At 35.9% G+C, this 16,829-nt stretch overlaps 1 protein-coding gene across 1 annotated transcript in view; it reads right to left on the bottom strand.

Moving 5' to 3' along the window:
* Window positions 1–16,829, bottom strand: part of TM9SF3 (transmembrane 9 superfamily member 3) — a 67,807-nt gene that overhangs the window by 46,864 nt on the left and 4,114 nt on the right. Inside the window, exons 2-3 of the mRNA XM_079138001.1 lie at window positions 10,078–10,273; window positions 1,052–1,174 (exon numbers count right to left, since the gene is read on the bottom strand). Coding sequence (XP_078994127.1) covers window positions 1,052–1,174; window positions 10,078–10,273 — 319 coding nt within the window. The remainder of the gene's footprint in view (window positions 1–1,051; window positions 1,175–10,077; window positions 10,274–16,829) is intronic.

Below are 16,829 nucleotides of genomic sequence, written 5' to 3'. Positions count from 1 at the left end.
AAGAAGATCTACAAGCAATCAACAAACATATGAAAAAAATGTTCAACATCTTAGTAAATTAAGAGAAATGCAAATCAAAACCACCCTAAGATTCCATCTCAACCCCAATTAGAATGAGCGATTATCAAGAACACGAGCAAGCAACAGGTGTTGGCGAGATGTGGGGAGAAAGGTACACTCATACATTGCTGGTGGGACTGGCAAATTAGTGCATCCACTCTGGAAAGCAGTGTGGAGATTGCCCTTAGAAAAACTCGGAATGGACCCTCCATTTGACCCAGCTATCCCACTCCTTGGCCTATACCCAAAGGACCTTAAAATCAGCATACTACAGAGATACAGCCACATCAATTGTGTTCATTAGCTGCTCAATTCACAATAGCCAGACTGTGGAACCCACCTAGATGTCCTTCAATTGATGAGTGGATAAAGAAACTGTGATATATATATATATATATATATATATATATATATATATACACACAATGGAATATTACTCTGCCATAAAGAACAATAAAATTATAGCAGGCAAATGGATGAAATTGGAGACCATCATGCTAAGTGAGATAAGCCAATCTCAAAAAAACTAAAGGATGAATGATCTCGCTGATAAGTGGATGATGACACATAAGGGGGAGGGTGGGAGGAGTTAGTGTTAGGGTTAGGGTTAGGGTTAGGGTTAGGGAGGGGGGCAAGAATGGAGGAAGAAAGGACTGTTTAGAGGGAAAAGAAGGGTGGGAGGGGTGGGGGGAGGCAAAAAATAATAGAATGAATCAAACAACATTACCATATGTAAATTTATGATTATACAAATGGTATGCCTTTAACCCATGTACAGACAAACAACATGTATCCCATTTATTTACAATAAAAAAAAAAAAATCCCTCAAGAAACAGGGAGCCATAAAATCAGTATAAAAATCATTCTGTGGAGAATAGTGAAAACACATTTACATCATGATCCAGTTTGCAATCACCTTAACAGTCATTACATTACTCTTGCTTACTGTACAAATATCCCCAAACCTTATATATAACATACAATACTTACCCCATATTGGTAAGTCATCTATGTACATCTGGTACCAGTAGTGATTTTTGATAGCATAAACAAAGGCATCTCTCTTTTCTTTATCTAAATCAATTTCACAGTAAGTGGCTGGCATCACATCATCTGCATAAAATAAAAATAGCAAATTAGCCCACTGGTTTGCAAAAATAGTTGCAGGGAAAACAACATAAGAAAAACCCCCAATGTTTCCTGAAGTTAAAATTTCTACTTATGATTGTTGCATCTGGGTGATAAATATATAGGAGTTCAGTACACTATCCTTTCCTTTTTTGCATATCTTTACAATTTTTTAATGGGAAAAAAATTTTTAATCATCTTTATATTCAAAGATTGTCTAACTAAGGGAAGAAATCCCTCATATTAAAAAAAAAAACTGGGCTTGGCTTGTAGCTCACTGGTAGAACATTTGGCTCCCACATGTGAGGCTCTGGGTTTGATCCCCAGTACCATGTAAAAATAAATAAGTAAATAAAGATATTGAATTCAACTAAACTAAAAAATTTTAAAAGAAGAAAACTACAAGAACATTAACAAAGTAACTTTTAAATGAATATTGACTTAGAAAACAAAAAAGCTTAAGACACATAGGAAAAACATCTCATTTAATATATATGAAAGCTTAAGATATGATAGAAATATCAGCCACTCAGGAAGCTGAGTCATTAGGATCCCAAGTTCTAGGTCAGACTGGGCAACTTAGCAAGAACCTGTCTCAAAAAACCTTAAAAAAAAAAAAAAAAAAAAAGCTGGGGATATACTAGAACGTCCCTGGGTTCAATCCCCAGTACAAGGGCAGGGATGGAGGGAGAGAGGTAACAATACCTAGCTATAAGATAAGAGCTCTGAGATAAACATGCATTTTAACATTCTTGGAAATACCAGAGGCCATAGATTCTGTGAGGAATCCCAATGACTCTTCATAATTAAGAAGATAGAAGAGCAAACCTCTATCCAGCAGGCATCCCTGTTTATAAATACCCAAAGCTCCCTAAAAAATGAGTCATTTCCACTCTTGACTGCTTAAAACACTACTGTTACAGTTCTGTTCAGATGGTCTCTGATTTAGAATGCATGTGTTTCAAAAATGCTTATGTTTCTAACAAATAAAATCTAGAAGACCCACAAGAGCTCCAGATGTCAATCAAAAGAATTAAACTGATTCAGTTTATTAAGTAAGCAATTAGGAAAAAAATAAATCAATCTTAAGATTTAAAAAGAAAGCACAGGTTTAAGTAAGTTCTCTCATACTATAATACTGGATATATTTAGCATCTGAAATGCAATTTTCCCAAAGAAACGTTAAACTTCTTAAAGAAAAACTAATTGAACCATGAATTGTATGATTGCCTATAACACTATTTCTATAAGAAATAACAATCAGTTATAACTTAAGATGTCTCCCCAACCCTCAAGAGAACAGCTTCTATTTATAGATCAGCTCAGAATGGGTATTATTCTCAAAATAATGATAAACAATGAAGTCCCATGGAAGAAGACAGGAAAATACTACTCTCAAATTAGAAGAAAACAACTCTGTCTTCCAGTAATGATTTCCATACAGGTTTCCCTTCTACCAAGCCTTTTTAGGGCAGCAAGGCATTTACAATTTTCATAATGGTAAAAAAACTAACGCTGACCATGAAGAAAGGGAAAGTTAGGAAATGAGACTGCTATAAAGAATTCCTTCAGCAGGAGCTAGGAGAATCACGGGCAAGACATTCCCAAATGGAATCTCCAAGGAGTGCAATAACAAACTAATGGCAGCAGGCAGCTGCAGCTACAGAGGGGACAGTCAGAACCAAAGAAGTCCAGGCTTGGAAAGGAACAAGTAGCTGCAGGAGACTTAATTGCTACCTCTGCAAAGCATCAAGTTTCTTGCTGTTATAAAAAGACATTCATTGATAATGGTCATTAACAATGTGGTGGTTTTAAAGTACAAAGTTCTAAGATATACAATGACATTTACCTGTAGTTCAGTTCTGTTTGCTAACTGATCTATCATCTTCTCTCTTTATACTCTAACCTAACTCAACTACCTGCAGTTCTCTTGGCCTCTGGATTTCTTGGCTCATGCTATTAACTTCACTTCAAAGTTCATCTAAAATTTTTCCCATCCCCCATCCTCTCCTTCAGAGTAGAAATCCCACCCCAACTGCCTTCACATCTCTCTGAAGTCCCAATGCTTCCTCTCCATACTTCCTTTATGTTACATAGGATGTACCATTCTTTCAGCATCTTAGTACCTCATTAAAACACCATGAGGCCTTGAGAGTAATGTCCATAACTGATTACATCCTTTCATTCCCAGATATACTTGCTTCAGTTCCTTGCAGAGTAAGAACTGCAAACAAAACATTCTAACAAATTTTAGAAGTATGATTTGCCATTTCCTTGGTAAATAAAATTTCTAAATATATTACACACATGCATACGTCTATTGTATAAATGTATGAATGTATGTGTGTAGAAGAAGGAAATGTCAATATAAACAAATGAAACTTCTGAGTAGTCTCTCACAAGGATTGGCAAAGCGGTCCTACAGAATATCTTTAACTGATGTAAAATCCAGAAATTAAATGTGGTAAAAGGGAAAATTCATCATGGCAGGCTGTGAAAAGGGCACTGGTCAGTCATATTTTAATGAAATTCATCTTCCTGGCATGTAGGCAAATACAAACCACACAAATAACTGAAGAGCCTGGTTGCCCAACCAAAACAGCACTTCTCTCAGGAGTGAGCTGCTCTGAAGACAACTAATGCAATGTGTATGAATATGCCAAGTCATTATTCAGCATCCTGTATAACTGGAAAACAATCTGGAAAATCACCATAAATCACTGTTCTAAATTACAATGATTTATGAATTTATACTTTTCTCAGATAAAACACAAACCTATAAATTTTGAAGAAGATAAACTTGAGAATTTACCAATATAAATACTTTACACAGGAAGGGGGAAAAGCCCCAACTTGTAAAATGGCAAGTATTAACACTGATTTTTCCAACAGAAGGCAAGGTTAAGTAGCGTCTGGAAACCAAGCCCCATCCGTCTGTCAATTCCGAATAATACCCCAGACTAATACTGTATAGCAAAAGCTTTGAGAAAAGAATGTGATAATTATTTATGAGTTCTCTAAGAACACATCATATCATCACATTTTGTTTAATTTCTCTTTTGATAACATTTTTAAAGTGGAAAACTAGAAATACTCTACCTCAAACGCAGAAGTACTTAGCAAAGTCTGAAGAAATCACTATAATGAAATGGGTAGAAATGTGAGTGTTATTCTGAGCTCTGCTATTTATTAGCTATGTGAATAAAAGCAAGTCATTGAACCTCCATGAACCTCAGTTCCCTCAACTGTAAAACAGGAAACATCAGTGATAGCTCCTTTTCAGAGTTCTTTTAAGAACTGATAGTACCAATGTTTTCTTCACAGTGATCTCAGATTCTCACACCCCTCTGAGAATCTGATGAAGTAACATCGCCTTGTCCCCCCAAAATGCATGTTCACACAAACTAAGGGCACAATTTCAGAGGGCCCATGGACCAATGAAGCTAAAACTCCTGGTTGAACTCTTTATACCCAGAGTTTACACAGTGCTAGAATGCAATTAGGAATTCAATAACCGCCAAATGAATTAAAGGAAAAACATGTACTGGAAAAACTGGTATATCGACAGTTAATTTAAAACCATAAAAGACTACTGATTAACTGACCAACCTGACAAGCAGCATAAACTGCAATTTTTTGGCTATTTGGTAATATGTATCAAGAACTGCATTAAAAATGTTTATAGACTCTGTTTTGTGTGTGTGTGTGTGTGTGTATATAATTAGTAATTCCACTTCTAAAAATTTATTCTAAAACATTCAGAGATGCATTAAACTACTATGTGCAAGGATAGACAAGTGCTTAACTGTTATTTCTAACAGAAAAAAAAGAAGAGAAATAAAAGGAAAAAGAGGAAAGAAGAATGAATGAAAAAGAAAGAACAATCAAAATATCTCATAAAGAGGAAAAATTATAGATCTAAGTATATAGTATCTAGACATAATGCAGAATTTAGAAGAATTTAGAAGAATTTAGAAGAATTAACAATGGAAGGATAAACTCAAAATGTTAAGATAGAAAAAGCAGGATAAAAAGATATAACTTATTAAATGAGTTAGAAGAGCTTAGAACTCTATGTGGCACATAATAAGCACTACATAAGAGTTTGTTACTTTTTTTAAAAAAATCACATATTGGTAACATAAACTCAATTTTGACATATTTTAAAACAATGCAGATGAGCTAGGCATGATGGACAAGCCTATAATCTCAGCAGCTCTAGAGGCTAAGGCAGGAGGATAGAGATTTCAAAGCCAGTCTTGGCAATGGGAAGGCACTAAGGAACTCAATGAGACCCTGTCTCTAAATAAAATACAAAACAGGGTTGGGGATGTGACTCAGTGACTGAATGCCCCTGAGTTCAATCCCCAGTTCCCCCAAAAATAAAAGAATAAAAGAATACAGATGAATGGGAAAGAAAACAGAGTAAGAGTTAAATATGCCAAAATGATAAATATACCATTATGATAATTACATCCAGGTGATTTTAATTTTCTTTGCATTTTTCTGTAGTTCCTAAATTGTGTGACTAAAGCTTTATCATTGTTAAAATCAGAAAAAAATTACATTTGTGGAGGGGGGTGTGAATCTGGGAACACATTAACAATACAAATAAGGACTTATAAAAAGACCACAGTTAACAAATCTGCAGTTATCAGGAGGGTTCAAAGAATCACAATCATAAAAAATTGACAAGTTTCCCATTCAAATTATTTGGCTGACTAAAACATTTTGATTGAAGCTAACTGGACAAAATCCAATGAAACAGGACAAATCTAAGCACAAGTATACTTCTTATCCTTCTTGAAACCCATTAATATGTCAGTAAAAGAATAAAAAAAAAAAGTCAATCCAAAAAGACAGTGAAGAAAAGATCTCAACAAATTTTTGGAAAATGGATGGAAGATGAAAAATGAAAAAGTAGGGGAAAACATAAGGGATCCCTAGACAAAGGGAGGGGACTGGAGTCCAGAACTCAAAAGACACTCAAGATGGATACACCACAGACCTTGAAAGATGGGGAACAGACGTAGTGCTGAACACACAAGGGGACTGCATTCAAATACCCATGTGTATATGAAGGGGTGGGATACTCAAGTGCCCTCCTCCACCCACCAAACAACAAGATAAATACCTTCTTCCCTCTGCAGTAGAACAGAAGCAGACATTCCTCTAGAGAAATTCTAGAGGCTCCAGAAACAGGAAGAGCAGAACAGTGGAAGTTATGGACTGCAGAGTGGGGATGACCTTAGGCAAATCTTGCTGCTGAATGAGAGAGCCTGTCATGCCCTGCGCTCCCAAGACTTCTTCTCTACCCTTCGGCAATCGGGTCTATACCACCCAAGCAGATACCTGGGTGGAAATTCTGCATGGTAAGGACCAGAAAAGCCAAGACAGAATCGTTGAACTAGAAGTATACAAGGCTCTAATCAATTTTTGATATATTTCCCTATCTGCAGTACTCTCGACTTAGCAATTCACTCTAAATAAGAAAAAATACTGTAGAATAACTTCATCCCTCTAAAATGTTGAGATATTCACGGAAGAGAAAATTAAGGGAAGATCAACTTTAAAAAAAAGGAAGAAAGGAATCCTCTATAAATCACTGATTTTCAACAATCAACATCCTTTATTATACTATAGGATTCTCAATAGAAGGGCTGCGAAGTGACTTCCCCTGTTTAAGAATTATTATTCCAGCCAGGCACAGTGGTGCACGCCTATAATCCCAGTGACTCAGGAGGCTGAGGCAGGAGGATTCCAAATTCAGTGCCAGCCTCAGCAACTCAGCAAGGCCCTAAGCAACTTAGCAAGATTCTGTCTCTAAATAAAATAGAAAAAGGGGTTGGGAATATGGCTCGGTGGTTAAGTGCCCCTGGGTTCAATCCCCAGAGTACTGCCCCCCGCCAAATTTACTGCTCTAGATCATCTAATATTAAAAATGAACCAATGATCTTAAAACAAGTCGGCACAAATCACCCAGGTATCATACGATTTATTAAGACCTTACTACTTTTAAACCACAGCACACACCTATAATCCTGGAGACTCCGGAGGTTGCAGCAGGAAGATTGAATGGTCAATTGAAAAGGCCTCATCAATTTAATGAGACTCTTAGCAACTTAGCAAAGACCCATTTCAAAACAAAAAATAAAAAGGGCTGGGGATTAGTTCAATGGTAAAACACCCCTGTGTTCATTCCTCAGGATCTTATATAAATAAATAAAGCAAGCTTACTTTCACTTAATCACTGGACTTGAGTGGTGAACAAGAATGCATTATCCCTACCCTGGCAGAACCAACCAGCTAGCACAACGTAATCAAATTCTGTAATCAATTAACTTAATGTTTCATAAGTTAAATTACTGGCAAAATAAAGTTAGAACTACAGACCCATACTATGTGCTATTAGTAATCATAGCAATTACTATCCTAAAAAGCACCATTTTTCAAACATAAACTATTACCCAGGAACTTTAATAAATGCATTAGCTCACTTAAATCTGACGATTCTATCAGTAGACATATATTTCCCCACACTTAACAGATGAGGACTATAAGATCAAAGGGGTTGAATAATTTGGTTCCAACCACACAGGTGAGTAGAAGCAGAACTGGGAAGCACCAGGCTCTCTCACCCTAAAGCACATGTTTTTTTTTTTCACTCTATAATGAAGATGGTAAGGTTCTAAAACATACCCTTTAAAATTAGAGGATGATAAATTCAGGCCTGGTTCAAAGATGCCTAATTTAAGTGTGCCCTTATACAATTAATGTATTTTTCTCTAAATGGTCTCAATTAGCATTTCTGTCAGGAGCTAGCATATAAGAAAAAAAGTTGTATGTAAAATTTTAAATGAGAGGCATCCTACATTAGACCTAGACTATCATTAGTACCTTGAAATAGTCTATGTGACCTTCATTTTATAAAATGATACCAATTCATCTAGACTGACAGAATCTGTTACGTTAAAAAAAGGCGTGTGTGTGTGTATGAGTGTGAGTGCACACGGGGACATACATGTGCATATAGCTTATTCTGTTTTCAATATGTTTCTGATATTATATTATATCTGAATATGCCTTCACAAGAATCTTCAAACATCAAATACTTAAGGGATGAAAAATTAACAATATAAATATTTCTGTATTTCATACAGAGACAGGATGTTCTAGTTTCCATTACATTATTAATATATATGATATACCACAGGCAAATTCCTCCATCTCAGGGCCTCTGTGAGAGGGAACTAGTTGCTACAATCTCCAAGGGGCATCCTTACTTTCAAATTCTATGATACTATAAGTAACAACCAGGAACATTTTTCAAAGCATGATCAACTTTGTTCTTGAACAGAGCAAGCAAAAGCTTAAAGTAGAGGGGAAAGAGAAATCTAATCGGTATTTATTATTTCACCTAGACCACTTGACTCACTGCAGAGCTGACAAGACCCCAAGGACACCAAACAATCAGGGAACAACACCTGGCGAGCTCTTCATTCTGTCTAAAGGTGCTTAGCTTAGTTTTGAAAAGAAAATAAATCCCACTTTTCTAGACAGAGCTGTGTGCCTCTATTTAAACAATCTCTCCACCTCAACCTCAAGGAACTAATAAAGAAGAAAGGTTAAGTCTGCTGAATTGACAATACTCTCGTCTCAGAAAATACAGGTGAGTATTTTTTTTTTTTAATTGATGAAATCTCATTAGTCAAGTATGATTCCAGGTTTTTGCCTACATCTCTTGCTGATTCCTTTCTAACAAATTGGAAATGTTCTATCAAATATGGAAAAAGGAGAAAAACAGTTGAATAAAGTATTCAGGTTTTAAAGACTACATATTCTAGCTTGAGTTTCTCCCAGATTTGTGATTAATATTTAAATTACCTAACTAATTAAAACACATGCATGGGGCATGTTTACAATAATTCATAAAGTTATAGGCTACACTACTGTGGTTTAAATTTAGAACTTAATTATTAAGCTCAAAGGGACATTATGGGGGGAAAAGAATGTAAATATACATACTCATTTTAAAAAAAAATAACAATTATAAAAGAATAAAATTTAGCAAATCAAAATTAAGGTAACATCTTTATAATATTTCATTTTACATCCTATTCTCTAAAGTACTAAAACTATGAGAAAGCAGTTACTATTCATTTTACACAAGGTAACAATGAAGTCAAAAATGGAGTAAACAACTTTACTAAAATCAATGCAGTAAAAGAAAGGGATTAAAATTCAAAGCTGCTGAATACAAAATCCATGCCCTATTCAAAAAGCAAGACACATAATCAAAGATCCTGCAAAAATTCAATTACTCAAGCTTTAGTTCAGGATGCTAAAAACGCCTATAAGAAATACACTCTGACAAACTTCACAGAGGAAAACAAAAAGCATAAACACACTCAAAGAACTGAATAAATAAGTAACTACATAATAAACAGTTAAGGAGGAGGATTTTTTCCCAAGTTAAACAAATCTTTGATTCTCAATTTAAATGTCCTACTGTGTTGTTAATCTAAATTAATACAAAACTGATAAATACATGCTGAGTCAATGGTACAAGTCTGAATTTAAGAATTTATACAAAATATTTTAAGTAACCACATATCCCATTACAGTCTCACACCTCCAGAAATTACTTTATTATGAATCCTTCCCTGCCCACATGTCTAATCACTAGAGGATTTACTAGAAAAGCTTTTCAGGAAAAAAAAGTTAGGGAAACATAATATTTATTACTAATTTACTCTGCTAAACATCCTATAATGTACATGAAAGTTTCATACAAAATTACCTGATCCCAATGTCAACAGCGCCAAAGTTAAAAAACTCTGGTCTATAGTTTAACTCATATATCATAAAGACTATTAAGGTTTACTTACCTTTAAATTTAATATCCAGACCACTAAATTCCAATTCAACTCCTTGAAGTGCTTCTCCCAGAGTTTCATGGTAATGACTGATACTTTTTTTTGACCCCACACAGAATGGAAGTGAAAAGTACTTATATGTTTCTTGGCGATTATGGTAGGGCCCAACAGTATTCATCCATAAGACAACTTCCTCTTTATCTTGATACTGAAACAAGAAAAGCAAATTTTATATATGTGTGTGTATGTGTATATGTGTGTGTACACACACACATTTAAATATATGTATATTTAAATCTAATTCAAATTAAGGGATATTTGTTACTTTTCCAAATAAAATGTATTGTCTGTGTTCAGGAACCTATAATACTGGTAATCTCACAATTAATGTCCACACCTTAAATACCAAACATCAGTGAATATCAACTTTAGTGAATTTTGTTTGAGCACATTGCCTGTAATCCCAGCAGCTCAGGAGGTTGAGGCAGGAGAATCAAGAGTTCAAAGCCAGTCTTGGCAATGGGGAGGAGCTGAGCAACTCAGTGAGACCCTGTCTCTAAATAAAATACAAAATACACTTTGGGGATGTGGCTCAGTGGTTACGTGCTCCTGAGTTTATCCCCGGTAACCAAAAAAAAAAAAAAAAAAAAAACCCTTAGTGAATTTTAAAATTATACCCTCTCATTGTGGTCCTCAGGATCCACCTTTTCCAAACTTTGGTTTTAACAGAAGATAGTTTTAAAGCAAAGTCCAATAGCTCAGAAGATTATGTTACAATCAATATTTATTCTATTAAGTAACAGTAAACTTAGAACACCAATATAATTCATGGACAAGGAGGAAAAAAAAATCAACAGTTATAGCCGGAACCAGCATGCTCACCATCAGATAAACCCAAAAACCTAAAGTTGCCAGAGCACATAAATAAAACCTCCTCTCCCCTAGTCTTTCACAACCACTGGTCAAAGCATTAAGAGGAAAAAAATAAGAGGAAGAAAAGCCATACATGAACCACAAATCCATTCAAGTCATCATTCCATCTGTTATCAGCCTGAAAGACATATTACAAGCATATTTCTTTGAATTATGGTTTTTACCCAACAGCAAATACTACATATAGCTAAACAGGCCAGGCGTGGTGATACACACCTATAATCTCCAGCTACAAGGGGAAGCTGGGACAAGCAGTCTCAAGTTTGAGGCAGTCTAAAGAAACCTTAGTACTGTTTCAAAATAAAAGAAAAAGAGCTGGGTATGTGTGTAGTGCAGTGGTGGAATACCCCTGGGTTCAATTCCCAGTACCAAAGAAAAAATACAGCTAAATAGAGACAGCAGTTTCAAAGATTTGGGGTAGCTGACTTCACCTTTCCAGGGTCTATGGGGTCTGCCCAAGATTTCTAAGATATATCTCTAAGTTTAAAATCCTAACAATTGTTATGGTTTAGATATGAGATGTTCCCAAAAGCTCATGTGTGAGACAATGCAACAAAGTTCACAGGTGAAGTGATTAGATTATGAGTTGTGACCTAATCAAGGGTTAATCCATGTATATGGATAAACTGAGTGGTAAATGTAGGCAGGTAGGTGTAGTTTGCAGTTTGTATTTTGTCCCTGGTAAGGAGTGTGTGCTTGCACGCTCACTTTCTCTCTCCCTCTTCCCCCGTCCCCTTTCTGCTTCCTGGTTGCCACTCACAAGCTGCTTTCCTCTGCCACACCTCTTCACCACCGATGTTCTGCCTCACCTTGGTTCCAGAGCTATGGAGTCAGCTGTCTATGAACTGAGACCTCTGAACTGTGAGCCCAGAAACACTTTCCCTCCTCTACATTATTCTAGTCTGGTATTTTGATTATAGCAACAAAGGGTTGACTAAAACATGATTTTACAAAAACAGATTACCAGCGTAATTTCAAAACCAGTACAACTAATTAGCAATATTAACTGAAGATATTATAATTTAAGTCAACTAATAGTGCAGAAGTTAATACACTGAACAATTATTTACTGAGTGCCTAGCATGTGTCAACAACTGTGTTTATAAGTGAGGATTCAGCTTTGAATGTGTTCCTTGCTCTACTGACGTCTAAAGGAGAAAACTGACATTGAACAAGCAGTACAATAAGGTAGGATTCTATGGAGCATGTAACAGAGAAAGTTACCCAACTAGTTCACTTTGAAACCCTTATCTCCTGTCTTCAATCTAAAACTAATCAATAAGTAAATTTCAACATCTCCAACACCAAACTCATCGTACCCCAAACTACCCTCCTCAACTTATTTTCCTACTGGTAATGTCATTCTCTCAGACTCAGACACTCAAGCTTTAAGACCTTCTTCATTCCAGAAAAAAAACATTAATTTATCTACCCTTACCCAAGGCATCTACCTCCTAATTTTTTTTTTTGGGCGGTACTGGAGATTGAACTCAGGGCCTGTGCTTGCAAGGTAAGCACTCTACCAACCGGGTTATGTCCCCAGCCCTGCCTCCTCGTTTTGATTCACATCATCGCTACCACCCTAAGACTTCAATATCATCACTTCATTATAATAAAAGTCTCACTGTTCACATAAGACATCATCCAGGTCATCAAGGAAAGAACAAACAATCTCACTGTTCAAAATGTGAAAATATGGACCAAACATGGCGTTAGGCACTAAGGATATGAAAAGTAAATATTCTCCTTTCCTTTTAGAAGTTCATAATCCACAGGGGAGCCATACAAGGGAAATATTAACACTGGAGAAATAAGTGTTATAATTAAGGTAATAAGAACTAGTCATAGCAATAATAGAAGGAATGCTTAATTCTGCTTGGCAGAGAAGGGTCAAGATGGGTAACAATACAAAAAAATCATAAGCTCTTCAAGTGAGATCAAAAAAACTGTAGATAATCTTCAATGTGTAAAGTCAGGAATTCAAAGTATGAATGTTTATATATCCATACACCCCCCATCTTAACTCTTCTTTTATTATTGGGGGATTGAATAAAATACAAAGGACTAATACGCTCTTCCAACCAATGCTCCGGTCATAGAACACTAATCAATCCAGTACTCCTTTCAGCTAAATATATATACAGCTTCAAATTCTTCTCAACCATGCTCTAAACCAACCACTACTAACTAACCAGATTTGGTATTAGAAATTGAATCTGTTCAACAACACAAAATGCTCTCTGCACAGCGCAATGTACACAAGTATTTGATAAATAAAATGGGGAAACTTTGAAGAAATACTAAAATATAAAGTTGACTGGCAACTTAATAAAAGTTTGAAGTATATACAATGATTGGTAGGTGCACTGATTACAACAGTACTTTATTTAGAGAAATAAGAAACAAGAAAAGAGTACTAGAGATTACAACATTGAATGAGAAGTTCCCATTAATGAGATCCTTACCATTAATTCTGCTAAATTCATAAAAATATTATGTATTTTTCTGTAAATCTTGATGTACACATTCCTTTAAAAATAAACAAAACTTTGAACATAAATATTTCTTTAAAAATAGCATTCACTTATTTTATACAAACTGAGACACAAGATTAAAGGCTACCTACAGTGTGTATTAAACTACACATTCTTAAGTTACTCAATTTAAACATTCACAAAATCTTAATAGGCTAGTAGAACTGTGATGACCATGACACAAGTACTGTACTCAGCCTGGGAGCCTCAGGTTCTTTCTGGCAAAATGACTGAAACACATGCAGGGCTCAGGGTGAATACTAAGGCTAAATAATGCTTCTTTCTATTTCTCCTTTTCACACAGACTATGGTCAAAGACGGTGAATTTAAATGTTTTATTTTTTCCACTTCAGATCTTGATTGCCCCTAAAAAATAAATGCTCCCAAGTCAAGGACAAGAGTTCTTTTTCCATAGAGAAAATATATTCTAAAATATCTTGAAGTTAGAAAATAAAAAATGGAAGACTTTACACAGCTTTTTAAGTAGATTTTTTTTTTTTTTTTAATTTTCTTTCCCTAAAGCTGTAGACAAAGTCCCTGGGCTCCACCACCCTGAGGAAAGGGATCACTAAAATAGGGCTCTCTCCTCACCAACCTACTTCTTACCAACCCATGGTGGAAAGGTCAACTGAATTCCCTTCCAAAATTCCAGAAATCCTATCAAGTTCTTTTAAAATACTTTTCGTGGAAAAACCTGAACTTGCCATGACACTTAGCTTATAACTTATCAGAAAAGTGTGACTGGAAGGGGCGAAGTGGCAAGTAAGCACAGCAGGACACGGAAACCTCCGAGCATGGCAATAATTCCTTTTATCTAAGGCTTCCGGGGGAGAGTGTCACATGAAAAGCAGACCAGTTCAGGCTACCTGCATTCTTCACCTACTCATTTTCCAACCTTCAGAAGAATTTCACTGTTACATTCAATTTTATGAATGTCCACTCCAGCCAAAAAGGTTATAACACTATCTTCCTTTCATGCTTCACCTTGTTTCTTTTGTTATTCCCCCAAATTTTCAATGCCCTTTTCCACTTGATCAATTCCACTTACCCTTTGGAACTGCTCAAATCTTCCTTTTCTTTCTCATATCCCCATGTGAAGCCTAACTGCCAATGCCTAACATGACATGATGTCAACAGCTTGGGTGACAAAACCTCATACTTCATGGGTTCATCCCATGAGCAAGGTGGAGTTGTAAGGTCTTTATATGAACATTTAATCTTCTCAAAAGTCTTTAACATAGATCCTATTATTTCCCTCATTTTACAGACTAAAAACAAAAACAAAAACAAAAACAAAAACAGATGTTAAATAATTTGCTCAAGAATACAATACTAAGCAGTACCAAGTTTAACAGTTTAGGACTGCTTTTTGCCAACTCCTAGTCAGAGTCAATGACAAAAAAGCAAAAAACGAAATCAAGGAACTATGAAAGAGTGTACAAAGCAAATAAAGACGGCGCTGAATAGTGAACAACTGTTCCATTTGAGCTTTTAATCTGCCTTACAGGGGGAAATAAAAAATCTTCTTAAGAACCTATTTGCACCAGGCATGGTAGCTTATGCCTGTATTCACAACTCAGGAGGCTTTGGCAAGAGGATCACAAGTTGGAGGCCAGCTTCAGAAAGTTGGCAAGGTTGGCAAGGACCTAAGCAACTCAGGGAGAACCTGTCTCAAAATAAAAAAATAAAAAAGAGGTGGGGATGTAGCTCAGTGGTAAAGTACCCCTGGGTTTAATCTCCAGTACCAAAAAAAGAAAAAAGAGAATCTACTTGCACTCTAATCTCAAAGGGAATGAACTTTTCTTAAGAAGTCACCCAACTTGGACCTCTCTCTCATTTAAAGATTCTGTTTATGTGATAGAGGGCTTGTAACCAAGGTTTTCCTCCTTGATAAGAGTTCATGAATTAATTTTTCTCAGGAGGAACACTTGAATAGACAATGTTGTTGACATACTCTTTGTAAAATCTGAATTAAGAAATCAGAATTCATACTGACCAGCAAGGGGCAGAGAGCTCAGAATAAGCACCCAAATACTATCTTCCATTTTCATGGGAAGGGGAAATAGGTACAGAGCTGGGGGTGGTGGCGTAGGCCTGTAATCCCAGCAGCTCTGGAGACTGAGGTAGGAACATCAAGAGTTCAAAGCCAGTCTCAGCAACGGCAAAGCCCTAAGCAACTCAATGAGACCCCATCTCTAAATAAAATACAAAATTGTGGCTCAGTGGTTGAGTGTCCCTTGAGTTCAATTCTTGGTCCCTCCTCCCCACCCCAAAAAAAGAAAAAGAAAAAATAAAATATGAAAGAGAGAAAGCAAAATCCAGTTTTGAGAATATTTCAGAAGACATAATTTTGAAGTCTTTCAATTATTTCAAATGCATGTCTGATTTCTAATACAATTAAATTAGAAGTATATTTTTTAAGTCTCTTGAGATAACTGTTCTCTCTCAAAATAACTTTGCACTTAAATAACTTCTAGTCTATCACTGACTGCTGCTGAAAATAGAACAATGATTTATGGCATTTCCTAAAAACTAGATCTGTTGTTAGAGCACTCATAAACTCACTTGTAGTAAATATTGTAATTCCCTTATAAATCTTCAAATAAGTTTCAAGAGGTCCTATACACCCAACAAAGACAAAGATGAAAAGTTGCCAAAGTAAAGCAAACAAAACTTTTGTCAAATCATGCAGTGGTACAATACAAAGAGTTTATGGTAGAAGTCAACCAAGCTATCCCAGGCACAAATGGGGTCCTTTCAATATAAGTCCTAACATTACCAGAACAAGAGGCTACAAGGAAATGGGATTTTGGCCTAGGCAAGGACCCTAAACCATTACAGGCATGCCCAAGACTGTGAACCTAAAGTGAACAATGGCCTGGGTTTGTTCACTGTGCTTCAAGCAACAGTTTCATGCTTCTAATACTGCATATCCTTGTCCCTAGTAGCTCCCTAATTACTCAAGTTGCTGAGCAAAGCACTGTTAAATATTACTAGTTAAGGGAAGGGAGGGGGAATGGGAATAGGAAATATAGTAGAATGAAATGGACATTACTTTCCTGTGTGCATATATGAATACACAACCAATGTAATTCCACATCGTATACAACCAGAAGAATGAGAAATTATATTCCTGATATGTATATGTCAAAATACACCCTACTGTCATGTATATCTAATAAGAACAAATTTTAAAAACTATTACTAGTTATGCAGAGCACAGTGCTTGGGATATGTAACAGACTAGGGCAGGACTGTGGTGGGAAGGGGGACTTTGTGAGGGGTTGGATAAATAAA

The sequence above is a fragment of the Sciurus vulgaris genome (assembly GCF_902686455.1).
Source record: "Sciurus vulgaris genome assembly, chromosome: 4".
NCBI classification, from domain to species: Eukaryota; Metazoa; Chordata; class Mammalia; order Rodentia; family Sciuridae; genus Sciurus; species Sciurus vulgaris.
The sequence above is the reverse complement of the archived record's forward strand: the minus strand, read 5'-3'. Positions and strand labels throughout refer to the sequence as shown.